The following is a 27,028-nucleotide window of genomic DNA, read 5'->3' as shown; positions in this document are numbered from 1 at the left end:
TTAGTACCTAGTAGAAGAAAAACTTTTACTCTTAAGAGTAAATTAACCTAATTAGAGATATCTATAACTATGTTACTACTATAGAAGACTACGTTAAGACCTACTATAGTAAAGGCTAGAAAAGAAGAGTAGATTCTTTAGCTACTTAAGAAGTAAATAATATAAATAATAATAATATAAGTACTAATAAGTAAGTAAAGAATAATACTAGTAATAATAGTAATAGAGTATTCTAAAACTAAAACTCTTAGTTATACCTAATCTATATAGATATAAGTTCTTCTAAGAAGACTATAAGCTACTAGAATAAGACATAATTAGTAGCGCTAGGCCTAAAATATACACTAGAGTTGCTTAAAGTTATTAGTAACGCTATTTATACCTATAATTCTGTATAGCACTATTAGTAGGTAACTAAGCGCCTAGTAGCGTACTATAATAATAAGAGCCTATAGAAACTATATAAACTAGAGTAATTCTTCTTCTACTATAAGAGAGCTTTTAAATACGCTACCTATAATAAAGCTAACGCTTTAGTTATTATAGTAATCTCTATACTAGAGCTTACTAGGTAGATTAATTATATAGATAACGTTAAATAATATATACTAGTATAATACTTTATTTATATACTATATTATTGCGCTAATAGTAGTATAAAAGTCTAGGTAGAAGCTACACTCTAAAGTGTTAAGCGCCTACTAGACTATCTATAGATAGTTAATTAAAAGGTTATCTTTATCTAGAAGCTAGTTTTTGCTTTATAAGTACTTTAGATAAGTAACTCTCTTCTATACCTATAGAAAGAGCTAGATAATAAAGCTAAAGCTACTATTATAAATAACGTAGCAACGTCTCTTTACGTACTTACTTATAATCTAAAGTACACTACTTACTTTTATAAAGTTAAGCTTCTCTAAGAAGATAAAATACTTTAATCTTACTATCTTAAAGAATAATAAGCGTAAATAGATAAAGAAAAAGATGTTAACGTTTCTTTATATATATAGAGATAATAAGAACTTCTATACACTAAGTAATACGTTTCTTACTCTAGCTATAATAATAACTAGATTAAATTTAACCTAGACAATAACTAAATTCTATACTAGATTTCTTTCTTAACTTTAGATAAAGAAAGAACTTTTACTAAAGAGAAGAAGTTAACTAAAAGAATACAAAATTTCTATAATACTCTAATATTAATTTAGTTTATAGAAAATTACCTTCTATTATACTCTAATAAAGAAAGAACTTTAAATAAAGAAAATAAGTTAGCTCTAAGAAAAGATTAAATCTATAAAACTAAGGCGTTAGAGTAGCTTATAGAAAATTAGTAGTATACTTATTTCTATAGTAGTGTTACATTAATTTTCTATATTTTCTCTCTCTCTCTTTATTCTCTATTTACACTTACTCTACTATATCTCTTCTATTTATAAATCTAAAAATAACTTTATATACTTACCTATATTATATACCTTTACTAGATATAGAGTAGAAATAAATAAGCCTACTATAATTTTATTACTACTACTACCTCTATCTATAATAATATAATATATATATTTATAGTAGTATCTACTATATATAAAGCTACTTACGTTTTACTCTTAAGCGTATATAAAGCTACTTACGTTCTACTCTTAAGCGTTAGGTAGCTAACTTATACTTCTACATCTAACTAGTAATTATATTCTACTACTAAGATATCTCTCTACTATTCTTAGTAGAACTAGTTATTATAGCCTCCTCTACTAGTTACGCTACTTACTTAGCTTTAACTAGTTTAAGATTATTAGAGAGCTTATTATTAGAGTTTTTCTCTATTTCTTACTTAATCTCTTACTCTAGTATATTATATAGCTACTATCTATTAATAAAGTTATTAATGCCTATTAACATCTCTATAAAGAGAATCTACTTCTTAATACTATACTCTAGCCTAGAAAAACTTTACTAAATACTCTAACACTATTTAAATACGCTTTAGACTTATTTAATAGTTATATAAAGAGAGAAGTATTAGTAGTTAAATAATTCTTCTTTATTTTAAGCTTCTCTTCTAGTAATCTTACTATTAAACTCTCTTAAGTAATATTAAGTATAAGAATATAGTATTATTATAATAGAGGTAAGAGAGTACCTAAAGTCTATAAGTAGATATTTACTACAAAGTAGCGTAAGACTATATAGATACACTACGTAGTTAAAGATCTTTACATTATATATCTAGCTCTTCTATCTAGTAAGATAGTATATAAATATAGAGTTAAAGTTATATATACTAAGAATATTTTGCGTATAGTAGTTCTTCTAACACTACTAGGCCTTCTTATTACTAAGGCTTTACTATATAAAAGTACGTATAAAAGTACTATCTATAGTACTAATATAGTCTAAGAACTATAGATAGTAGCGCGTACTAGGTCTAACCTTATCTAGAGACGTATAGTTATTACTAGATAGTTATATAGTCTCTTTAAATAAATAATAAAGCTCTACTAAATACTTATTAATTACGTAGTAGATAGTGCTCTTAGAGTAACTCTAGAACTAAGAGCTTAACGCTATAGTTTTCTTATACCTATAATACTTAAGAAATATTATTAACTACTTATCTAAGTATACTATAGTATTATACTCTTACTTTAGCTAGCCTATAGTTATTTTATCTATACACTACGCGTAAAGTCTCTAAAACACTACTTTATCTATCTATATAGCTACGTAAAACTCTTTATTACTTCTATATATAAAATATATAACGTATATTTAATAAAATATTAGAAAGAGCTAAAGACTCTAAGTATTATAATTTAAAAAGAGTATTACCTATTCTATAATATCTATAATAGCTATAGCTATTATTTAAAAAGCCTTAACTAATAAGCTATAGACTTTAGTATTACGTAGCTTTTACGCGTTATTTTTATTAACGTCTATCTCTTCTAGTTATTCTTCTACGTTATCTTGCTCTAGTAGACTATTAGAGTCTTATAGAATAGAGTTAGACTTAGAGTTAGTATTAAAGTCTATATTAAAGTTAGAATATAGCTAAGCTATAACGTAAATATAGTAGTAGTGTAATATTATTTCTTAGAATCTCTATATATATCGCAAGAATATAAGTATAGATAAGTAGTAAGTACTAATAATAATAGCGCTAAGTATACGTGTTACTACTACGCTTCTATTTACGCTTCTACTTTACTTCTTCTTTACTATTAAAGTTAGTAGTAGAATATATAAAACTAGCTAAATAAATATAGAACTATAGTAGTAGTATAATATATAAGACTAAATAAATATAAATAAATACTACTACGTCTAGAGTGTATTCTTATTACGCAGACGCTATAGAGACGCCTCTATACCTAAGAAATAGTACTTTTATTTAGTAGACGCAGCCTCTATATATATTAGTAGTAGTAGTAGTATAATATAAAACTATAATAATAAAAAAACTAGGTAGTAATAGTAATATAATATAAGAGCTATATAATAATAAAAGTAGTACTTCTCTACTTATAGCACGTAAACTAGCTATTAAGATTATTACTAATATTCTTCTCTACTTACCTCTACTAAGTCTAGTATAAGAAAGAAAGTTCTAAGTAAGATAGTATATCTAGAAGAAGGCACTAGCCTTTCTTAGCTTTACTACTAGAAGGCTTTACTTTCTAGTTTCTTAGATAAAGAAACTAAGTAGTTAGCTATAGTCTTTCTTAGCTCTACTAGTAGTAATAGTATACTACTATACTCTTACTACTATACTCTTACTACTATACTTTTACTATTCTATATATACTAACTAAGGCAACTACTATTTATTAAGTAATATAAATAGATAGCTTAGTAGTAGAGCGCTGTAAATATATATTAGTAAATAGAACTTAACTTAAGTTATTTTACTTTTCTTATATACTTACTATCTAACTATAATATCTATTTACAAAGGTTCTAGGTTTAATCTCTAGTCTATCTATTCTTTCTTTTTACTTTTTTTTTCTTACCTTTTTTTACTTATATAGAGTAGTAAGATACCTTAATTCTAGTAGTAGTAGAATATCTACATTTCTAGTTTAGGTAAGTAGTAGTAGAATATAACAAGAGCTTAGAGGCTTATTAAGTAGTTACTATAGTAGTAGAATACTTATAGACCTAGAATAGATAAAAAGTAGTAAAATATAACGCTTTATTTCTATCTATAGTATTATTATACGTCTAGACTATCTCTATAAATATAGAATAGGTATAGAGTAGTAGAATATAACGCCTTATTTCTATCTATAGTATTATTATACGCCTAGGCTATCTTAACAAAAGGCTTCTTAGAAAAAGTATAGCTTAAGTTCTACTAGAGTAGTAGACTTAGTAAGTAGAGAGATATAGAAAAAAGCGTATATAAGATAGTAGAATATAAGGTAGTAGAATATAAGGTAGTAAAATATAAGGTAGTAGAATATAAGGCCTTAAAGGCTAGTAAGCTAGTTATTATAATAGTAGAATATAAGGCCTTAAGAGCTAGTAAGCTAGTTACTATAGTAGTAGAATATAGAGCCTTAGGTACTAAAAAGCTAATTACTATAGTAGTAGAATATAAAGCTACTAGTATATTATAGCTATTAATAAGAGTAAAGAGAAGTATAGTGTTAATAGTACTACTAGTTACTATTAAAGTAGCTTACTATATAAGTATAGTACTAGCTACTATAGCTATTATTACTTACGTATACTAAGACTATATAAGTAGAGTATTAAGTGTTAGTAGCACTAATAGTGCCTACTAAGATAGCTTACTATAAGTAGAGCCTCTAGCGTTAATAGTGTCTACTAAGATAGCTTACTATAAGCAGAGCCTCTAGCGTTAATAGTACCTACTAAGGTAGCTTACTATAAGCAAAGCTTCTAGCGTTAATAGTACCTACTAAAGTAGCTTACTATAAGTAGAGTAGAGCTTCTATCTTATTCTAACTTAGTATAAACTTAGAAGTATATTAGTAGATTAAATAGATATAGTACTATTATATTCTTAAGATTATCTCTAGCCTTATCTTCTAACTCTTCTATATTACTAAGTAGATTAATAATCTTATACTTTTTCTATTATCTTATAGTAGAGCTACCTTAGTTCTTATTTACTTAGTAGGTTCTAGAGTTACTATAGAATTACTCTACTTTAAGAGAATATTCTACTTTAGAGATAGTAGCTAGTAAGCTAGTATGTAGTAGTAAGATATATAGAGAGCTTAAGAGTGTATAAGTAGTAGTAGAATATAAAAAGACTATAAGAGCTAGTAAGCTAGTTTATAGTAGTAGAATACTTTATTATAAGTAGTAGTAGAATATATAAAAAGCTTAGAAGTGTATTAGTAGTAGTAGAATATAAGAAGACTATAAAGGCTAGTAAGCTAGTTTATAGTAGTAAAATACTCTTATTATAAGTAGTAGTAGAATATAATAAAGTTAGAGCGTATAAGTAGTAGTAGAATGTAAGAAGACTATAGAGGCTAGTAAGCTAGTTTATAGTAGTAGAATACTTATAGACTTAATATAGATAAGTAGTAGTAAAATATAATAAAGTCTTAGAGCTAGTAGGCTAATTATTATAGTAGTAGAATATTTTTATTATACTATAGTAGTAGAATACTTTTATTATAAGTAGTAGTAGAATACTCTTATTATAAGTAGTAGTAGAATACTTTTATTATAAGTAGTAGTAGAATACTTTATTATAAGTAGTAGTAGAATACTTTATTATAAGTAGTAGTAGAATACTTTATTATAAGTAGTAGTAGAATACTTTATTATAAGTAGTAGTAGAATATAGTAAAGCTTTAATTTACTACATATTATATAATAATAACTACCTTTTTAACTAATTTAAGCTATTCTACTACTATTATATACTTATATAGCGCTTAAAAAGTGTAGAATAATTTCTAAAGTTATATAATAAAATTCTCTACTCTAATTAGACTATAATATAATATATTTTACAGCTTTTAAATATATTATATTTTATAGAACGCATTCTACTACTATTGTATAAATTGCTTATTACTAAACGCAGGCATATAATAGGTTATATAATGTTATATTCTTAGCGTTATATTAAATACGATAATCGCTAAACAGGCCCTAAGAGCCCCCCGCAGCATTACTACTAACCGTCCTCTTCCACCCTCCCCATCCCCATCCCCCACCACTACCCGCAGCGGCTTCCTTCGGAACAGGACTAGGCGTCACAGCAGGCGTCTGCGTGGGCGTCGCGAATGGGCTTCCTCCCATCGGACTCCCATTCCCACTGAACCCTCCTCCATTCGCCCCATTGCCACTACTCATAACGCGCTTCATCCCCTCAAACCTACTCCTCATCTCCTCAAGCTCCTGTCTCGCCACCGCCTCCGCCGTTTTAGCGTTAACCAACTCGAGTAACAGAGCTTCGGAGTCGGCGGGTGTGTTGTTCTCAGTCGCAAGCACACTCTGCGTAGCCAGACTACTACTCCTCTTAGAAAAGGGGACCGGCGGCGCAGTCGTGTTGTAATTATTGTAATACCCCCCTCTCTCACTCTTCTGGCTATTCGTCCTGCCGAGTCTCAATTCCCTTAACCCACTCGTGTTGATAGAATCACTCGTTGTAGAACGCGATAGTGTGGGCGGTGTATCCGGCGCATTCCCATGGCTACTATGATCCACGCCCGTCCAACTCGCAGCTGCAGACTGCTTCCGCGCGTTTTGGCGCAGTTCTTGGATGGACTTCTCGAGGCGCTGGTTTGCGTTGTAGCTATCTTGCAACCTATGCCGCGTATCCTTCAGCGCGTCACGTGCGATTTGCAATTCTGCGTCGCGGTCTGAGAGATCGCGGGCCAGGGCGTTGGCGCGCAGGGTCTCGTTGGCGAGTTGCTCTTTTGTGCGGGACAAGTTGTCGCGGAGGAGGGCTTTTGTTTCGAACATGGAGGAGGCGCGGTGGTGCAGTGTGGCGGCAGGAAACCGGCTTTCGAGCGTTTCGACGATTTCAGAGGCTTCTTCTGTGAGTTCGGGGGTGGAGGCGGCGTCGTCAGAGGAGGAAGGGGGAAGGGTGGTTGCGGAGGTAATTGTTGTGCGGCGGCGGGAGGAACGGGTTGAGGGTGCGGCGAGGGTGGTGGTCTTTTTGCGGACTTTGTCGACGACGGTGCGGACGATGCGGTGGTCTTCTTTGCGGTCTTCGCGCTGCTTTTGGAGGGCGGCTTCGAGTTCGCTGTTTTGGCGTTGCAGTTGGCTTACCGACATGAGGAGTTGCTCGATCTGATAGTGTAGGTCTCGGTCTTTGGACGATGCGCCCATGGCCATGGAGCCGTGGCCTGACTTCATCGACAGCGCGTCGCCATTCGAGGCGCGCGAGATATCCGTCATGGCTGTACTTTGTGTCGCAGCAGAAGCATCGGATTCGGCAGTAGAGTTGAGTGTCGAGGCGAGACTCTGCTTGGACGCCGAGCGCCTGAGGAAGCTAACAGGGCGTGAAGGCGCGGAGAGACCCGGGCTGAGTGAAACGGACTTGGTCGAAGAGTTGGAGGGCCCCCACAGACGGCCCAGGAAGCTCGTGGCAGATTTCTGGACTTGCTGCTTGGACGAATCCTTCTCCTGGGCCTCCTTGTACTGCTGCTCCAATCCCTGCAACCTTTCGCGCGTCACGTCGTTTGTGAAACCAACAAAATCACCGACCAATTCATCCGCCGACCCCGCGTTCCGCCCGTATGGGTCCCAGAGTTGGCGCCCCAAAAGCAACTGCATTACGTCCTCGAACTCACTCAGGGACAGCAGCTTTTGCTCGTTGCGCTTCATTAGCGCGAGGGCTACCCGCATGATCGTCTCGGATGCGCCCTCGGCAAATAGCACGTCGTAGATGCGAAACAACATGGGTAGCGGACATGTGACAGCGAAGAAAGACAGGAACCATTGCGATAGATATGCGGATTGCACTTCTAAATCGTCGAGATGTTGGGCTAGCTGTGGCATATGTTGGTGGAGCAGCTTCTGGAACTGGAAGATGCGGAGATGGAGGCCAGAGAGGTCCGGCAGGAAACACGAGCGCAGATCGTAGTCTTCCATGAGCCTGGCGTTGTTAGTCGCTGACGTTGTGAGGGAAGTGCGATGACGTACCTCACGAGCACGCAAAAGGCTTCCTTGTCGCCCATCTGCATGAGCAGCGGGCCTACGAGGAAACCAAGACCCTGGCAGTAGCCAATCTTGTGGTCGTACAAGCTGAAGCACTTGAGCACGCGGCCGAGCATCTTCTGCCCCTCGCCTTCAGGGTCCTTGAACATCTCGACACCGGGGAAACTGCGTCCCAAGTCCTTGTTGATGATGTTCTCGTACGGGCTCGACTCTCCGCACAGCGAGTCGTATTGGTCCTCGATCAGCTTCTCCCTCGAGCCAGCTGCACTCTGCCAGACGACGCCCCGCAGCGGCGCTGGTATGCCTCCCCGAATCTTATTCAAGCAGAGCGTGGGCAGTCTGTGGACGGTCTGCGGGTAGTCGCGTACGAGGGCAGCCCAGAACTCGAGTTCGGTCATGGGGGGCGGCGAGGGCAGCTGGGAGAAGCGCATAGTGGCGGTGTCATCCGCCACGAGGCGCTTGAGCTGGTTGAAGGAGGGGGGCCGGGACTGGCTGCGGGCGCGGGCGACCTTCATGTTGGACTTTGAGTTTGAGAGGATGGCTTCGTTCTCCTGCTCTAGTCGGGCGAGCAGCAGGGCCATGGCCTAGATATGTTAGCATTCGTTGTTCACACAGGGGCCGCGCTACACACCTCCTCCTCGCCCTCGGGCTCCTGTTCTTCCTTTTTCTCTAGCTCAGCCCAGTCGACCTCTTCGCTTTTTCCCGAGCCATTGCTAGTACGGCGCCCCCTGCTGTCTGGCGCTGCTGTCTTGGGGGAGACGGGTGCGTCGGTGTCCCGCACTGAGATGGTAGGGCTGGTCGGGGCGGGTGTGTCGACGCTCGATTGGCTCGCGCGGCGTCCGAAGGCATTGCGGATTTCCGTTGAGTTGGTTCGTGATGATGCTCTTCGCTCCTCAACTATAATCTCTGGCCGCATCACCGATTCCCTCGCGCCTTCCTCTTCCTCTGGGGTTCTACCGTCCGTCTCGGAGAGGGGCACTGTGACCATCGAGTCTGTCGGCAGCGGCGAGCTGTCCACGTGTGACCTGGGCGCGCGCTCGACGGCTTCTTCTTTCACCTCCATGGTGGTGCTTCCGCTGGACATGTCTGCTGTCTTCACGGTGGTTCGATATGACGGAGCGGAAATTTGCTCTCCGCCGCGGCAGGTAGAAAGAACAGACCTGTTTACCTGTGGCGCTCGGTTCGGTGGTGCTGGTGTAGAGCGTGTTTCACTTGAGTGGAATTAGTATGCTGGCGCCGGCTTGAGTCGTGCACGCTGTGACTCTCTGGGTATTACTCTGCAGGCGGCATTCATGCAACAGAAGAAAGTCAGAGCGACGGCGCAACACAGCTCACGGCAGCACGAAAAGAGCGCGACGGACCGCAAAAGAGGGAATGATTTCCCCAACGGCCTTCGAAAGGAGCATCAAGGAGGCCCTGGACTAGGCCCGCAGCCGGCTAGCCCTCTTGGTCAGGGTCCACACTCGCCTTTGCTGCTTAATTTACGGCGGGACCAGCTGCTGCCCCAGGCCCCGCATCCCACCTACACCGACCTCACCTCCGCCTTTCCTATGGATCGAGCCCTTGATGCCACTGGCAGCTGTCACAGCCATGCACGCGCAAATGGCGTGCACGAGGGACACGCGACGTAAACATGCGCGCCCACGCTAATTTCGGCGCCGGAGCCAATCACCGCCGCCGACACTCCGCATCCTCCTCACCAAGACCTCCCTCCCTCCAACCCCCTCCGTCCGCATCGAGCGATTGCGCTCCTCCCATGCCCTCTTGAGTCGGCAGCTTCCTCCGTCGTGCTTGGCGTCGCTTAACCGGGACGGGTGGTAATAGTACCTCAACACCTCCAGGGATTAACAAGAAACTACTCGAGTGCCCCTGCAGACCGCCTCTTGCTACGGCACAGTTGCTCCACACGAACTGCCCATCTTTGCCGTTGTTCGCGCCGAACTAGATGTACTCGCGTAGTTCTGAGTTCTGGATCGCGACGATCAGTGGTATTCTCCGCTGATGCTCGTCTACAGTTATCTCCGTCACCCACTACCGTGATCGAAACCTTCCATACCTAGGTATGTGCTGGAAGAATATTACACCCATGTTATCTAGCGGCTACAGCGACTGGACACGGTGGATCTCGATTTGACAACGACGATATGCGATAATTTCATTCTTGCATTCCTATTTGTTTTGTTCATGTTCCATACAATGAGGGAGGAATGTGCTGCCAAAGGTTTGATTTCGGCCACCATGCCGCAAGATGAGTGACCCCTCAACGACATTTTCTGCCTTTTGAGTGAAGCATACCAGGATCGCGCGAAGGTAGGCGTACAGGAACCTGTGAGTGTGTGGTTCTGCTCCTGCTGTCTTGCACTTTGCTAAGAACAATCTTCAAATAGGTCCACGTGAGCATGGTTACAACCGACTGATACCGCAAGCTGATGCTCTTCGCAAATCCCCCTCATCACAGTAAAGATAAAAGATGTGTACCGCGCAGAGTTGTCATAACCTTGCATTCTTCAGCGGTTTATCATTAGAACCCAGATATATATACACCATGCAGAAAACCACAAAGCGCTATATTCACCTCTCGATATATCAACGTCCAACAAGAACCATCGCTAGGCCGAAACAGTGATTGGAATTACACAATGGTTGATATCCGAATCCCTTCACTATGTCGTTCTTTTCGGATAGAAGCTTTGGCCATCTTTGGAACTCTACACTGTTCTTCACACCTTTCACAAAGGTCTAATGACGAATCGTGAAAGGCCCACAGCAAGAAGTTAGGCTTCTCAGTCACTCTGGCCGATTCTCCATTGGCTTTATACCCCGCTTCCCATCCGTTGGTTTCCAAGTTCATACCCGCTGCTCAGATCATCAACTGTAACAATCCACCACTCAGTACCGCCGCGATGCCTCCAAAACGTAAGGGCGACGCAGTAACTCCACCAAAGCCCGCGAAGAAAGCCAAGACCGGCGGCACTCCTACGCGCACATCCCCGCGCAACAAGACCGGTAGTGAGACACCACCCGCAACCAGCACCGGCAAGAAGCCGAGGAAGCCGGCGCATCCCGGATCGAAAGCAGTCAAGGCCCCAGACGAAGACGCCAACTTCGAATGGGAGATCTTAGACGGCGACGAACGCTCGACGCTCGTCGTCGGTAAGGACCAATCAAATCGACTGACACTCACGTTCCACCATCGACATGACAGGAACGAGAAAGATCGAGTCTTTACATACGAAAGGAGGGAAGCGACTGATATCGACTGGAACTCCAAGGACCACATTAGGGACATCAACAAGTGGCGCAACCAAATCTTCGTCCAGAACATGAAGTTCCCTCCCAAGGTCACCCACACGCCATGGACTCCGTTCGAGACCGCCTATCTCGAGCTGTTCCACGAAAAGCTCCTGGAAGCTGCTACTGGCAAGACGGATACCTTTGTGGCGCCACACAACGAAGTCATCTACAAGGCTTTCAACGACTACTTTGAGGACCGGACCGATATTCGGGACAAGAGCGGCAAACCTATAGAGGAGGGTCTCGGTACCAGGCCCCCGGGTGGGCTGAATTCGTACCTCAACCGTGCTGGTACTACGCTCCGTGGCCTGCGAGATCGCATGGGCGCGCTGAAACCTAAGCTTAAGAAGAGCAAGAAGGAGGATACATGGATGCCTGACATCACCGACGACGAAATCGCGCAGTATATCAAAGGAGAGCGGGAGTCGGCTGTCGATCCTGCTCCTGCTGCGGCTGATGACGAGGTCAATGAAGAAGAAGATGATGATGAAGATCAAGCTGAGGATGAAGCTGAAGGAGAGGATGAAGATCAAGCTGAGGAAGAAGACGACGGTAATATCTCCGATGGTTCTACTCTTACCACACCACCTGACACGGACGAAGAACTTGAAAGCATGGAGATCTTTGAGCGCGAACAACAAGCTAAGCGTCTGATAGTAAAGCTTAAGCTTAAACCCAGCACAGCCAGCAAATTTCCAGGAAGCAAACGTCCAACCACGAAGCCTACGACAACCAAGTCTACAACAACTAAACCTACAACAACCAAGCCCACGACAACCAAGCCTACAACCAGCAATCCCGCACCAAACACGCGAAGTACTAGTAAGGCCACCTCGGGCAGGTCAAGCACCCGTTCTTCTCCGCCACCTCCCCCAGAGAAAAGCACCAAGAAGACGAGCCCCGCCAAGAAAACGATGACGGATGCACGAAAGACTACGGAAACGCCCGAAACGACCGAAGTGCCCGAAGCGCCCGAGCCAAAGGGAAAGCCGCGATGGGTCAAGCCCGCTGAGACGGCAGTCATACCCGACCCGCCAGAAGTTTTCGCAGCCGACAAAGCTGCGGGCTGGAAGTGGTCGGCCATGCCCAAGTCAGACGAAGAAGCACTCGAACTACAACGAGCTTCCAAACCCGCAGGCTCAGTCGACAATACCTGGAACCATCAAGCGATTGAGGATCTCGATAAACGCATCAAGAGGAACGAAAAGTATGACTTCGACCACGAGGCCTTCAACAGCGACTTGCAAGAGGACCCTTTTGTGAAGAAGAAGGCTGCTCGACGTGAGTTTGAGGATTGGCATGAGGGACACGCTCGCGAAAAAGGTGCAGCAGCAGTTACTGGGTTGCTCAACACCGCAGATATCCCGCCCGTTGGATACACGGGCGACTTGAAAGATCTCGTCACGAAGAAACAGCTACCGGAGGATGAGCTTGTGCTAGCTGAGTCCCGCGACGCTGCGATCAAGAAGAAGGACGCCCTGATCGAGAGGAAATTTCGTCCCAAGAAGGGTCAACTGCAGCAGAGGAATGTCATGGATGACTCTGAGTCTACAGGCGATGAGTCGGTCGATGACGAGGATGAGTCAGAGGATGATGATGAGGAGCTTTGAGGAAGGAGCGGATGAGACGACTGGAGGATGGTATCGACGGTAGAAGTTACGGCTATGACACGACACCACAAGGGGTTTTGAGGATAGCTTGAGAAGTGTGTAGTACCCAAAGTAAATTCTAACGGCTCTATTGCATGACTGTGCCTCCAGAATCTAGCTGACATATCTTGTTCTTTGTCGACACTCCGTATTTCATGAGACCAATGTTCCCTTTGTTGCAACAAAACACCCGCGTAGAACTGGCGCTGCATGCGTAACACTGTGAAGATAAAGAACAAAGAGCCAGCGCGACGCATGTAAAGATGCGCATTGCCGACGAATACTCGAAGCGCTGGACTCGGCAAATTGCTGGCATATCCACCAGACAACGTCACATCACACTACAACACTCCAATTGACATGACCGACCAGCGACCACGAGCTCCTGATGGCCTCAGCAACCCAACGTTAATCGAGAACTGGCCACCCGAGCCCGTGACCCAAGCGCACTTCGATGAATGGTTGACGAAGACGAGAGAAGCTTTGCTGGCATGGCTTACACATTCCACACTAGCCGCTCAAGACGCGACGACGAGAGAGGCTATTAACAAACACAACAAGGCATCAAAGCAAAAGTGGGAAGACCTGATAGCACCCATCGCGTTCGATGAGCGCGGAGACGCGATCGCCAAAGAGAATAGAGAGTTATTAGTCAAGAAACGCAAACCTGCAAAAGCCGCCAGCACTAAGGTCCATGGACCGCACCAAACGTGGAGAAAATTCATCGAACATAGGTATGCGCAGGCCTCATGGGAAGACTATCTCTATTATCAGAATGTCTGGAATAGAAGATTTCTCAACCCGGACAAAGATTACGCGGAGACCGACGCGGAGAAACTCGCAATCAAAGCCAGAAACAAACTCAGGAAAGCAGCGAAGACTGGCAACGATGACAGCGAAGATGAGGTCCTACCTCTGAAAGCAGATGGGCCTGACAAACGCAAGCCCAGCAATGGAACTCCAGGTCAACTGGTGATCAAAGCGATGAGCAATGATAGGGAAAGCGCGTTTTACGAACCGTACATGGCATGGCGGAACCATATGATTCGTCTTTACAAGAGGTTTAAACTAGCGTATCGTAAACGTGCGCCTGCTGTTATTGAACCTGACGTTGCGCATCGATACAGTCAGCCACCGCGCGGAACTACACCTCAGAATCTCCCACGCTTCAAAAGGCGATACAAACACCTCGAGGAGCGCTTTCCAAGGAGGAGAAGACAGGTAATCGATATGAATGAAGTAGAAGAAGAGTATCGCCCGGAAGTTAAGCGGCAGAAGGATAAAGAGCTTGAGAGGAAGGGTCGTATGATGGATATTACATGGGATATTAACAAAAGGGCCTATGAACGCAAGAAGAACAAGACGGATAAGGACTCTGGATTCAGCGATAACCCGCTCACTCTGGCATTACTACCAGCAGACCACGTCCCACACCACGGAAGCACAGAAACGAGCTTCAACTGGCCTACCTCCTTCGACTCACCCAACTGGGGGTCTAGAAAGTCTGTAACCCTCATCCAACGAGATTTCCAATACGAAAAAGTCGCAGACACCAATCCCGACTCCAACGACAACAACAACAACGACAACAACGCCGCAGGCCAGCCAAACCGCAAACCCACCCCTTACAAACTCGATGCATCCGGAACCCGCGTCAAGAAACTCGACCCAACCCCCCGCTACCAAAAAGAATACCGCGTGGAGCAAGAAGAAATCTTCATCCACGACCGCCTCTCAACAACCGGCGAAGTAGCCGGCCGCGACCGCCACGGGAAATGGATCGGCCATTTCGAAATGAGCGACGTGCGTAACGAGTATCCCGCGGAGGACTCAGCCGGTAACCGCATCTTATTACCGCCCCGCTACATGACGCGGAACAAGTTTAAGACCCGGCTTGAAGATATGGGTAGTGTTAGGATGACGAGGGCGCAGAGACATGTTGATAGAGGGATTGTGGAGGAGATTTCTGGGGATGAGGATGAGGGCTGTGTGAACTCGAATGCCAACTTCTCAAGGTCAGGTAACGTCAACCCGGGTTCGTTGGGGAATCCTTGGGCTTCCAACCTTGATAGTGACGGAGAAGGCGAAGGTGTTGGTCATCCTGGTGATAGCGATGATGACGATAGTGACGATGACGGCGACCTGTTCGCGCAGTCGTATAGAGAGTGCTCGGAGAGTCCTGCGACGAGACGAGCGCGGTTGTTGTTGGAGGATATGCGGGAGAGGTTTGGTGTGCTTGAGAGCTGGACTGTCGAGAACGTTAGGGATTTGCAACGGCATGGTGATGATGGTTCCGTGGTTGTTGGAGATGAAGAGATTGTGGATTGGTATAAGAGCGACGCGGAGGGGTCGTAGGTCGTAGGTATGATTGAAGTTTGCTGTCTCCTTCAAGTTGGTATCACCCGTGTCCTGTGAGCTCGACCAGACTTGATGCTCGACTGTCAGCAGCGCACGCCGAACGATGTAGTGAAAGACACGAATCGGTGGCGCTAATCCGTTGCGTGCTCGAAAACTCAAGGTGGCCATCGCGCATTGACCATCACAACAGTGAGTAGTCGGTAACTATTTGCTACAAGTTAGCAACAACCTACAATCAACTCGATAAAAACACCCGCAACCCTTTGTCGCATTCTAAGCGCCTTACTTCAACACGAAGCGTCCGCCAAAGCTCTTCGCATAGCCATCATGAGTGACATCATCCTACCAGATGCGCCCGCCGCAGAAGAGAGCCGTCCCCAGGACACATCCACGCCCACTCAAGATGTGCCCGATGAAGTAGCGAGTACCCCCTTGAGCATTGGAGATGCGGCGTCTCCAGAAGAAAGCCGCCTCCACGACGCATTTACAACCACTCAAGATGTTCCTGATGAAGCGGCGCGCACTCCCCGCAACATCGAAGATGCTGCGTCTCCAGAAGAAAGCCGACCCCAGGACGCAGCCGTACTCACCCAAGACGTTCCCGATGAAGTAGCGCGCACTCCCCAGAACATCGAAGATGCGGCGTCCTTGAAAGAAAGCGGTCCCCGGGAAGCATCCGCAACAACTGAAGACGTGCCCGATGAGACAGCGCGCACTCCCTGGAGCGTCGACGAGCGCCTTTTCATCGAGCTGCAAGCCGGCTTTGCACTCGCCGCCGCCACCCTGGACATTTGCACAGTACTCCCTCCAACAGGCCCGAGCTACTACTATGTCTTTCGCCGGTTCTTTAGGACTGCAGATCAAGGTACCTCCGAGACCGCTCCCGAACAGGACGCCTCTACAATTTCGAGGACCCAAGAAGAGTACCTACTCAAACAGCAAGAGCTGGTACACTGGGCGCTGAGGAAGACAGATGACTTGGTGCGGAAGGCAATGAAGACCGGAGAGTTCATGAGGGGGAAGATGTGGATAATCGAACAGGAAGTCTTCGACCAGTACCGAGAGATCCGCGAAGAGATTGGCATCGATTTGCCGATCGAAGACCCGAGACAGAACAACAAGATGTTCAACTTCCTGTACCAGATCGTTTGCGCAAGGTTCCCGAAGTCGTTGGGACATAGTCCTACCAGCTCAGATGCGGAAGAGAATCACACCACTACGGGGAATTCCGACGACGACATGTATGAAGGCTCTACCCGTAGCTCTCCGCCTGATGACGACCTCGAGATTACAGAGAGCGCTTCGCCGGCGGAGGAAGCCGCACCAGCCACGGAGGAGACCACACGACGGACAAGAACGAGGGCCAGGAAGCCCACCGCCGCCCTCGACGACGACAACGCATCACCACCGGTCCGTCAGTCCGGTCGAAAAGTCTTTGTAACCGACAAAGCGAAAAAGGCGCAGACGGGTACCAAACGCACTAGGCGCAACACAGTGGTGGAAGAGGAGAGTGAAGAGGAGAATGAGGATGGAGAAGAAGACAACGCGGAAGATGAAGAAGAGGACGAGGGCGGAGCATCACCGAAGAAGCGCGCGAAGAAGGCCGTCCAGAAGACCGCCAAGAAGACCGCAAAGCCGAAGACCAAGAAGGGCCATGGACCGAACCGCAAGCAGAACGATGCCTGGTCGCAAGCAGAGCGCGAGGTCATCATAGCGCTCTTCAACAAGATCATAGCCGAGAAGGGCCTGATCTACTGGGCGAACAACATCAGTGCCCTCTTCTACGAGGCTACCGACGCCGTGAACGCTCATAGGGCCCTAGACAAGATTACATATCCAGGTGACCCTCGCGGGATGGACGGTGTCCGCACTCAGGTCCACAAGAAGGATGCTTATAAGCGCATCAAAGACCGGGCTGACGCGCTGAGGACTAGGAAGGCCGATCCGAAGAAGACGGTGACAGAGGCGGAGCTCAAGCCTCGGGATGTGTTCAAGGCGACAGATCTTGAGCCCGGTAAGGGCAAGTGATGAGGACAAGGAGTGAACATTGGGTGGAGAAGGTGGTGTCGACGTATTCAGCGGATTTCGATGAATGGGCGGAACGTAGGTGGTCTTGGAGTACATGTCCGTCGGGGCGACATCGAGGCAACGGCTTTCGCCGATGAACTGGAAGATGGTGACTGAAGGTAGTGCTGCAGGCTGAACAGCGTGTGAGTAACATCGCGAGATACAGACGCTCTACACTTCCTTTGTGTCGTCGTTCTTTACTATAGCAATGAAAAGATGAAAGATATATATCCAAATGAGCTAGCTGTGCTTACTGAGTGTCTTCACGACGCGCGCAGACTTATACGAATGGATGGCGCTTGTCTACAGAGATTGTGTCCGTCCACGAGGTTCGCACGTATGTGCGACTATAGTCAGATGGGTCAGTGTATGTGAGGAAGTGATGATGTGACGATGGAAGACGACAAAGCCAGGCGCCAAGGTGAGGTTGAGGTTTGCAGCTAGTGCGTCATGACGTCACTGTCGACGCGTCAACGTCACCAGAAGAGAACAGCACTTTGATCGTATGCTGCGACTATCCTTCTCAGTGGGAGTGGACGTCCTTCTATATTCTATGCTTTTACTAACATATGATGGTGTGTATGCAGCAAGACGCGATCGCAATTCTTCCATTTCCAAACCCTGTGCTCCCCACCGAGGAAGGAGAGGCTGCGGACGACGTGCTTGACGCGCCAGAACAATGTGGTAGCTTACAAGAGCGGTCACGCAGCCACTGCAGCCACGACCCCCGAGATGGCGACAGCGTGGTTGCGCGACAAGCAATTCTTAGGTGGTGTCGCGCGATCAATCTAGCACAGCGTGACCTGATCATATCATCTTCCTGATACGAAGGCTCACAAACAATCTGGTGTATAAAGAAGGAGAAAAGTATGGTATTAGGATCGGTACCTACACGGAGTCACCATCATGGCCGACAGCTTCGATATCACACCCACTTCACCTTCGGACTGGCACCCACATCAGCGTGCATGGATTCAACTCTACTACAAGCTCTTGTGTCAAACCATACGTCAGTATCCCTCTTATCCAGTCTGCATCAGTGACACCGCAGCTTTCGTTGGCTTCTCCACATTTTTCGAAGGCTCAGACAGCACGGGTATCATCGATCGCGAACCGGCCTTTGGGACGCGTAAGGCTATGTTCATCAATCATCGGAACGCAGCTTTTCCGAATTTATTGTCTAAACTCGTGGAGATGTACAACAACGAAAGGACCGAGTCAAGCTACCGTGTCAGCTATCCTCAGGTTTTCATTACCATACCGACGCTGAACAAATACATCAGGATCAGCGAGCAGTACGGCCCGGATAACGATGACCCGGAGCCCTGGAAGACGCAAACTGATCTCTGGGACTTTTTCGCAGAGATGTTGGCCGAGACGTTTGGTGACAATGGGTTTCTTGACAACCGGGATACTGTTGTACAGTCATTCGTTCAAGCAACTGAGGACAACGTTGCGCCTTGGCCACCGTCGCCCACTGATGAAGAGCGCGCGCAGTTGAAGTTGCTGGGGCAGCACATTCAGCGTCAACTTGAAGCGGACAGATCGTTCATCTCGTTCACGGACCGTGTGAGTGAAGAGTCTGAACAAGATCATTCAGAACTTCCCTCGCCCACTACTGAGCAAGCTGAAAAGCGTACCGAACAGAACGTTGAGAAAATGTCCACAAAGAAGGCGAGCGCATGGCTTGAAGTCGAGCGTCATGCACTCTGGCGCAGCATCAACGCTTGGTGTCACAAAAACGGTATCGATGCATTTGACCCTAAAGGGATGCACATACAGACCTGGAACCTCTTCGCGGACCAGCTCAATGCGGAGTGCGCAAAGAAGGGTCAGGTGAAGCAAAGGACCGGGGATATCGTCCGCAGTCAGGTAAGAGACGCCGTTCGGAGGAATAATCCGCCTATCAGCGAACTGGCTAAGCGTGCAGAGGATATGAGGGAAGAGATCGGCAACGACAAAACCAAAGTCTTCCCGCAGGGCGTAAGATTTCCGGAGGAGGCCATTAAGATACCAAAGAACGATGCAGGGGCTGAGGATGAAGAATAGCTGCAGAATGGCCGAGCTAGGCGGTAGATAGGCCAGAGAAGACAATGGCGATTCACGTGAAAGCACAGCATGCAGGCTAGACTCAATTTGAAAGGTTCTAAAGAGGGCTGAGTTTCATTGTATCTGACATCTAGTTCATCTGATCCAAAGACCCCTTTCGTCTTCATCTGTCCCAGAACCTTACAACCCAGCGTCAGACTTGTCATCCCCTGGAATATTGATGGCTGCTTCCGGATACCTCTCATCCACCGAAACATAGTCGCCGCTTTCGATTTTAGCTCTCAGTTTCTCTGCACGGTCGGCCAACTCTGTGATCGGCTTGTTAGGTTCCGTGGGGTCCAGAGGGCGAAGCGCGCCTCTAAACTGAGCGCGGACGCTCTCTGCGCTACGATCTGACTCCTTGCCTTGAGCTCCACAGTCTGTCTTTATCTGGTCCGCAAAATTGGAGCATGTAGCCAGGTTGAATTTTGCTTGCGTGAACGCGTCTACACCATGTTCTTTGCACCACTTGTTGATGCAGCGCCAAAGGGCGTAACGTTCGACATTGCACCATTTCTTATGGGGCACTACGGGTGGTTCTGCTAGATCAGTAGACTGCAGAGGCTCGGGTTCGGGCTCCTCGATTGTTGACGATCTTTGCTTTATCCAATAGGCTGCGTCTTGCCACGTCGTAATTGATGACATAACCGAGCCCTGACGGTACCAGCATAGGACCGGGTTCCCGTCGTGGAGAATCATCCTGACACACGGGGAGCCCTTGCTCTGACATGAGCCACAAGCCTCATGCTCACCAGTCTGCTTTGCAGTCTTTGATGGTCTGCCTTTTGCAAATACCATGTTTTGTACGCATCCTGCTCCTACATTCGCTAGCCGGTTGCCTTCTTTGACCATCCTGGCGTAATCATTGTGGTGGTAGGTATCGGCTGGGTTGTATTGGGCATTGTTGCTGGCACTGAACCAGTATTGGAACCTTTCTGTGACTATCGCTTGGGCCTCGGGGGATAAATCGTCGAGCGTATGATATCTGATGCCTTCGCCTTCGCCCGCGACACAGAACAGCCAAGGTATGTCATCGGCAGAGGAGAGTTTGGGTTTATACGGTCCGAAACCGAGCGTTCTCCGCTTCTTTGGTCGCTGTATCGATAATTGGTCTTGGTCGAGTTTGTGCGAAGGCTTATCAACGACGATCGTAGATGGAGTCTCGGATTCCGGGGGCGGATGAGCTCGTGGGTTGTAGTGCGTAGACGTCACCTTTCGTGGTCTGCCTGGGCCTCGCTTACTGATAGGTGCCGGAGAGGCTGCATCGTCGACTTGGTCAATAACCCGCTTCGGCGGAGTTGAGGAAGGAGGGGCGCGCGTCGCGTCGCAGGTTCTCTCGAGGGCTGGACATTAAGTTAGTGCTTGTTCAATGTCAAACTTGCGAGCAAAATGCACTACTTACTGTGCTGATCTCGGCTAGACTTCGAGCCATTGGAGATATGTGATGGGGTTGAAGAAGCCTCTTTGTCTTGGCTGTGACTACGATGCGAATGATCTGTTGGCACAAGGCTAGAGGCGCGCGGTACCGAAGGTGAGGAACTTTCCACTTCTCCGTTGTGACTGAATAGCGGTATGGCTGGCAGCGGCGGCTTTGCCATTCTACCTCCTCCCGGCTTGGGTATGATGTCGTAGAGTATCTGATACTGCTCTTCCGAGTCGAAGAGCTGCTTCTTGGTGTTGGAGAGTTCTTTCGCGATGCTGGAGAGCTGTTCCTGCGTACATAGTCTCTCTGCGTGCTCTTCATTGGTGGTTGTGCGAGCATCACGCACTTCCTCGTAGAGGCGAGTAGCGAGGATGCCATGCTCTTCTTTAATCTTCACTATCTCCGCGGCGTGCGCGAGGTCTTTGGTCCGCAACTCTTCCTCTGCTTTGAAATATGCGATACGTAATCCGGTCTGTGCGGTGTCCTCGTCGGGATCGGTCTTGGCTTCTACTGCTGTTGTAAACAACTCGTTAGTCTACATACTCAACGCAAGGTTACACTCCTGGGTTCGAGAGCCCATTTCTTTGCTCTCTTCGGATGACTCACCTGCAGAGTCGATTTGTTCGTGAAGTTGAGCGATCTCGGCGTCTTTCACTCTGCATGCTCCACAAAGCTCTTCGGTACTCTTCTCTTGGTCCTTTGAGGTCGTAGTGTTCTCCTTGAGGGCATCGTTCTCCTCCCAAAGCTGTCCGATTTTGGTGTACAGATTATTCAGCTTTCGCTTCTGTTCGCCAACGGTGCAAAGAGCAGCATCACGTTCACGCCGAAGTCGAGACTCGTTCTCGTTGACCTTGCTCACTGGGTCTATCACACTTTGTGAATATGCCGAGACAATAGTAGTGTCGTCATCGAGGCGCGTCTTGAAGGCGGTGACGGTAGTAGCGACTTCTTCGGTAAGTTCACGGGCTTCGATATCGTCGCGCGTATCACTGGATTGACTTGGACGCGACATTTCTCACATCCGGGGTGATGGGTGATGGGTGAGACTGGGTGCGTAGTAGCAAGGGTGTCGAGGCAGAGATTTCGCGTCTCAAAATGACGGCGGTGGGGGTGCGACGCGTGCGCTTCAGGAAAGAGCAAACGGGCTTAGTCACGTGCGTGTTAGTCAGCGCAGAGTTAGAAACAGTGATGGACTGAATTGTGACCTAGGTCGATGGGATGTGCAGATCGAAATCAGAACAGTCGAAGATGCAATACTAATGATTTGATTCGCTCGATGAATGTTCCAATACTACTATCAGGAACTACCATAGCTTCCATGAGCTCCGCGCTTCGACAGTGCCGTTGCAAGGGACTGCTGTGCCGTTGCTTGGGCTTACAACACCCTTGCTCTGGATTCCAGTACCCTCGCTCGTGCTATCTGTACCGTTGCTCGGGCTTCCAGCGGTAGTCACCCTGCCTAAAGATGGACGTGCGAAGTCAGCAAATGTCTCACAACAGTTCGTACATGGATACTACTTGCTGTTACCATTGAACGCGAGTAGGTTGACCGAGCCCATGGGATCCGTCACGACGTTGGGCGTAGCGAGCGCATACACCCTCGCCTTGACATCGGCAGCAGTTGACGGCCCTTCAAGACCACGGAGATACGAGACCAAGCCCGCTACATGAGGAGATGCCATGGAGGTACCTGTCAGCGTCCTCGTCTCTGTGTCGCCCAGGTTGGATGCCGATACGATGTTCGTTCCAGCAGCAAAGATGTCGACCGCAGCGCCGTAGTTGGAGCCTCCACCGCCGCTGTGCCTCTTGTTGGTGATTTCGATGTTTCCAACACAGATAACTTCAGGGGAGCGAGCTGGCGAGCTGTTGATAGCAGGGGAATCCTCGTTTCCTGCTGATGTCACGACGAGAACGCCTTTCTTCCATGCTGCAGTGATGGCGGCATCCCATGTTGTTGACGCGGAAGAGCCAAGCGAGACGTTGATGACGGCGGTGTTTTGGCGGCCCTTGGAAACAATGTCGTTGACGGTCCAGTCAAATCCGGCGAAGACATCTGATGCGCTTCCAGTGTCACTGTCCAAAACCTTGACGCCGATAATGTTGGTCTTCTTAGCAACACCGTACTTGGCGCCACCCACAGTTCCAGCTACATGCCTAGGACTTGTCAGGATGTGAGAATGCATGTTTTGGAGGGTGTGACTTACGTTCCATGGCCTTCGTTATCGGCGTCGGCGGTGCCTCTCACGGCATTGTAGCCCCAAGTTGCTCGTCCTTCGAAGTCGCTATGACTGATACGAACACCAGTGTCTTGAAGATAATGTCAATACCAAGTCAATGTTGTCATCAGTTTCTTGACTTACCCATAACGTAGGAGAAGGTGCCTTTGCCTGCACTGTCATCGTACACGTATGAAGTGGCTCCTGCCTTGCGGGAAGAGATGCTGGCTAGACCCCACGGTGCGTTCGCTTGAGTCACCACCGCGTTGATCCTCACGATGAAATCCGGTTCAATTGTGAGAACCTCAGGGAGAGCCTTCAGCTCTTCAACGGTCGCCTCATCGAACGATCCAGCGTAGGCTTTGAAGTCGCCAAATCCGTACTCGCGGTCCACTGGGGCACCAACGGGGCCATTGTCACCTCGTCGAGCCAGATTGCGGGCATGTATGCTGCGCACAGTGTTGTGGTGGGCTGCGATGGATGCAACGTCGGTATCAGGCTTCAGCTGAACGATGTATTTCCCAGGGATGATCTCGTTTGCTGGAGGCGCCACGACGGGAGCAGCTTGGGCCAGGAAAGGGGCTGCAGCTGCAGCGAGCGCGGTGATGCGGGTGAAGAACTGCATTTTGCCTGTGGATCGTGGGTGCGGCGTGTGGAAATCAAGGTCAATTTCTACTGCTGGACTACGTGCGCTTTTTGACTTGCACCATCTTGGTCGCGTAGGTTACGATACGACTAATCGTTAATCCCAAGCATCGCGCTTTTCTTGACTACTGCCTGTTCGGGCACAGCTCCCGTAATGCACTTCGTATAAGAGGCGATGCCGGTAGTGGTAGATGTGAATCTTCCGACTCATGGCCCGCCAAGACGGTCGCGCCAGGGGTAATTTTGGAAACGGGATGGAAAACAACCCTGCTCTTCCGGCCAGCGCTTTCCGATTCGAGCGTGACTACCGGGCGCGAAGCGATGGACACGGGATCCGGCGTCGTATTTTGTGGATAGATTCCACATCGGAATGCACTCCGCAAAATCGGGCCTTGTAGAATCAATGCCATTGTTCGCGACAACAGAACAGGCAGGTTCCAAGAGTCTGTATATTGCGAAAGACTCGTAAACATGGGGAGAGATAAGAATCAGTCTGGGCAATAGAGCACTATCAAGGGTAAAGGGCAGTAGATGATGCAAAACGCTGTTCAGAGTGGTGGACTTTTCGGAGAGAACAGTCTGCGGTGCATCTGGAGCCGTACTGCATCAGCCCAACAGACGCAACGAGAAGGAGACCATCCAGTCAAGAGGTTACAGCGTGAATCGTGAACTATTGACGATTTGAATTGCGTGATGGTCTCGTACTGGGAGAATCCGCTGGGCGGGCGGTCCCGAGATCTTGAGCGCATGCGGCAGATATCGGCGCGACTACGGAGGTAGATAGCGAAGATTATCAGTCCAGTCTATTGAGCTGGTAGTTGATTTGACACCGGGCAGTCGCTGCTTCGTGGTATCTGTGTTTGCTGGCCCGCGAGGGGCTGGCTGTCGTCGACGCATAATGTTTGTAGATGATGGGCATGCGGGTAAAAAGGAGTAGCGAGAAGGCCGCTCCGGACGAGAACAGGCTAGACAAGTTGCGCTATGTGGATGACTCAGCAACTCCCGAGGTCCCTTGCGCCAGGATGGCGCGTCGAAGCTGTTGCAAACTTCAACACCACGAACCAACCTTCACGTGTCTATGGAAGATGCGCCGAACTCAGACTATCTAGCTGGTTGCGACCATACACAACAACTGGGTTCTCTCCGCTTGCTAACGCATCAGGAACGTGCCTCGATGTGCCTACCTAGGTACCTAGTTAATGCCCCGCAGCTGCGAACGCTGATATCTAACACCCTCGTCAAGTCGTGCTGCATCCTTCGGCGTCATCAGTTAAAGCATGGAGACGACACTAGGAACAAGGAACAGCAATGACCAATCGGACGGTGAAGGTTCCCAAGCAAGCAGATTATAGCCCTCTAACTACCTAAGTACAACCTTAGGATCGTGCTACCAGATCGCGCATATATAACGACCGACCCAAGGACTGGACGAAACATAAATGAATGACGGAGAGTTAGTCTCGAACAAAAAACGCATACACACTTCGAAGGCCCCCATCGAGACCAAGCTTTAGCCCGCGCCGAGATTTCAATCCCACGTGATCACATCCGAGAATTCCTTCTGGCTCCTCTTCCCACTCCGCATAAGCTCTTGTTTGGTTTCAACGTCGAAGCAATCCGTAACGATACCGTCTCCGCAGACCGGAAGTGTGCGGCGCGTGTCCATATCGCAGTACACGTTCTCGTATAGCGAGACGAGATCTGGTCCCCTAGAAGTTCCACTCGCGCATAGCTCAGTCGCGTTATGGCCTGGATCTGCGGTCACAACGATGCGGCTGTCAACAGCACGTTTGACATTCTGCGCCGATGCATCAAGCGTGTCTCGTGAGAAGATCGAGTTGCCGCCGCCATTGGCGTTGGTGTACGCGCGGAAGGAGGGGAAGTGGCAGTAGTCGTGCGCATTGGTTCCGTGGTCTGAAGTATCTTGGAAGCTGGGGAAGTGTATGAAGAGCATGCCGGCTTTGAGGCCACTGTTATGGTCCGAGTCGATCCATGTGCATCTAGGCTTCCTATACACACGGTCAGTATAGTTTGGTAGCGGCCGAGATGGGATGAGAGGTGAAGCATGCTTACGCTTTGCTGGCTGCAACCTATCGGAAACAGTTAGCATTCGTGTTATTGAGTAGCGTCTTTTGGGTACTTAGGACTAACATAGAGATTGCCATAGTACCAGTCTAGGCCGCAAACAGCGCCGAAATCACCCACCCAGGCATATTTGTTCCCATCGGCCCAGGTAGTGCTAACGTAGGGAATACAGATGGCATTAGTGCCTGCGGCGACTTGCACGTCTGAGAAGTACTTTAGTCATTTGCTCACGCCACTTTCTCGCTCAAGGGTTGGCTTACAAGGAGCCTGCTTGTTGTCTGCCTGGTTGATGGAGAAGTCCTTATAATTCCCAGAGCCCACATAGTTACCTGCCGTATTGCCAATGAGCTGCTGGGATTCGCTGTACAACCGAATGGCTCCAACGTCACCATCACCGTCGGAAGTGTAGCCACTTCCACCATTCAAGGCTGCTGCGACTCTGACCACTGTCTTATCGCGTTGTTGCCCTCCAAATATGCCCGCAGCGAAAGTCCAAAGGCTCACTGTGTCGGCAACGACTCCGAGAGCTGTAGTCATTTTGAGACAGAGTGGTGTTGAGATGGATGCTCGAGATCAAAGTATCGAATTGTAAGTAAGTCGAATGTGAATTGAGGAAAAGCCGTGACTGTAATGCTCTGGGATCCTCTTGTCTTTTATGTTTGTCTCGAAGGAATACATGATCTTCGTTCCGCGGACATTACACATGCCATGGCCCAAGATAGCACCTGGTCATGAAGTGCTTTGAGTGTACCTTGATATTATTAGATCGAGATCTTCGGGGTTTAGACGCTCCCAAGACTTCGTGTAGATATGTTCCGAATGCAGTCGAATGGGTACCTAGGTGGGTAGCTCTCGTGACTGTAGCATGACCACCGAGGGTCTTACTAACCCGTATGCCGGAGGACCTTTTGCGAGAGTCGCGTCAGCGCAACTCGATATAGACGGGATGGGCTTTGCTTCGCTGTTGTTGGGATACACGAGGCGGCTGAATAAGATCTTGGTAATGCTGTTCTTACGACCTTGGCGACGGCTTAGACATCTTG

General features: G+C 47.3%; 8 protein-coding genes across 8 annotated transcripts; 4 read left to right on the top strand and 4 right to left on the bottom strand.

Annotated features, from left to right (window-relative positions):
* Window positions 1-6,144: 6,144 nt before the first annotated feature.
* On the bottom strand, window positions 6,145-9,223 carry J4E85_001028 (uncharacterized protein; the record flags this gene model as incomplete). The annotated part of the gene is made up of 3 exons (XM_051465316.1): window positions 6,145-8,098; window positions 8,146-8,744; window positions 8,792-9,223. 3 exons carry the CDS (start codon window positions 9,221-9,223, stop codon window positions 6,145-6,147), a joined length of 2,985 nt encoding a protein of 994 aa, XP_051331837.1.
* A 1,840-nt stretch (window positions 9,224-11,063) lies between these two features.
* J4E85_001027 (uncharacterized protein) lies at window positions 11,064-13,064 on the top strand (the record flags this gene model as incomplete). Its single annotated transcript, XM_051465315.1, has 1 exon — window positions 11,064-13,064. One exon carries the CDS (start codon window positions 11,064-11,066, stop codon window positions 13,062-13,064), a length of 2,001 nt encoding a protein of 666 aa, XP_051331836.1.
* A 399-nt stretch (window positions 13,065-13,463) lies between these two features.
* On the top strand, window positions 13,464-15,458 carry J4E85_001026 (uncharacterized protein; the record flags this gene model as incomplete). The annotated part of the gene is made up of 1 exon (XM_051465314.1): window positions 13,464-15,458. The coding sequence occupies one exon, from the start codon at window positions 13,464-13,466 to the stop codon at window positions 15,456-15,458; it is 1,995 nt and encodes a 664-aa protein (XP_051331835.1).
* Window positions 15,459-15,788: 330 nt separating this feature from the next.
* On the top strand, window positions 15,789-17,489 carry J4E85_001025 (uncharacterized protein; the record flags this gene model as incomplete). Its single annotated transcript, XM_051465313.1, has 1 exon — window positions 15,789-17,489. The coding sequence occupies one exon, from the start codon at window positions 15,789-15,791 to the stop codon at window positions 17,487-17,489; it is 1,701 nt and encodes a 566-aa protein (XP_051331834.1).
* Window positions 17,490-18,434: 945 nt separating this feature from the next.
* On the top strand, window positions 18,435-19,577 carry J4E85_001024 (uncharacterized protein; the record flags this gene model as incomplete). Its single annotated transcript, XM_051465312.1, has 1 exon — window positions 18,435-19,577. One exon carries the CDS (start codon window positions 18,435-18,437, stop codon window positions 19,575-19,577), a length of 1,143 nt encoding a protein of 380 aa, XP_051331833.1.
* A 180-nt stretch (window positions 19,578-19,757) lies between these two features.
* Window positions 19,758-22,051, bottom strand: J4E85_001023 (uncharacterized protein; the record flags this gene model as incomplete). Its single annotated transcript, XM_051465311.1, has 3 exons — window positions 19,758-20,959; window positions 21,019-21,549; window positions 21,583-22,051. 3 exons carry the CDS (start codon window positions 22,049-22,051, stop codon window positions 19,758-19,760), a joined length of 2,202 nt encoding a protein of 733 aa, XP_051331832.1.
* A 502-nt stretch (window positions 22,052-22,553) lies between these two features.
* On the bottom strand, window positions 22,554-23,880 carry J4E85_001022 (uncharacterized protein; the record flags this gene model as incomplete). The annotated part of the gene is made up of 3 exons (XM_051465310.1): window positions 22,554-23,193; window positions 23,244-23,346; window positions 23,400-23,880. The coding sequence occupies 3 exons, from the start codon at window positions 23,878-23,880 to the stop codon at window positions 22,554-22,556; spliced, it is 1,224 nt and encodes a 407-aa protein (XP_051331831.1).
* A 1,548-nt stretch (window positions 23,881-25,428) lies between these two features.
* Window positions 25,429-26,522, bottom strand: J4E85_001021 (uncharacterized protein; the record flags this gene model as incomplete). Its single annotated transcript, XM_051465309.1, has 4 exons — window positions 25,429-25,909; window positions 25,974-25,990; window positions 26,052-26,188; window positions 26,246-26,522. The coding sequence occupies 4 exons, from the start codon at window positions 26,520-26,522 to the stop codon at window positions 25,429-25,431; spliced, it is 912 nt and encodes a 303-aa protein (XP_051331830.1).
* Window positions 26,523-27,028: the final 506 nt, after the last annotated feature.

The sequence above is a fragment of the Alternaria conjuncta genome (genome assembly GCF_024043145.1).
Source record: "Alternaria conjuncta strain BMP 0040 chromosome Unknown scaffold_1, whole genome shotgun sequence".
Lineage (NCBI taxonomy): Eukaryota > Fungi > Ascomycota > Dothideomycetes > Pleosporales > Pleosporaceae > Alternaria > Alternaria conjuncta.
The sequence above is the reverse complement of the archived record's forward strand: the minus strand, read 5'-3'. Positions and strand labels throughout refer to the sequence as shown.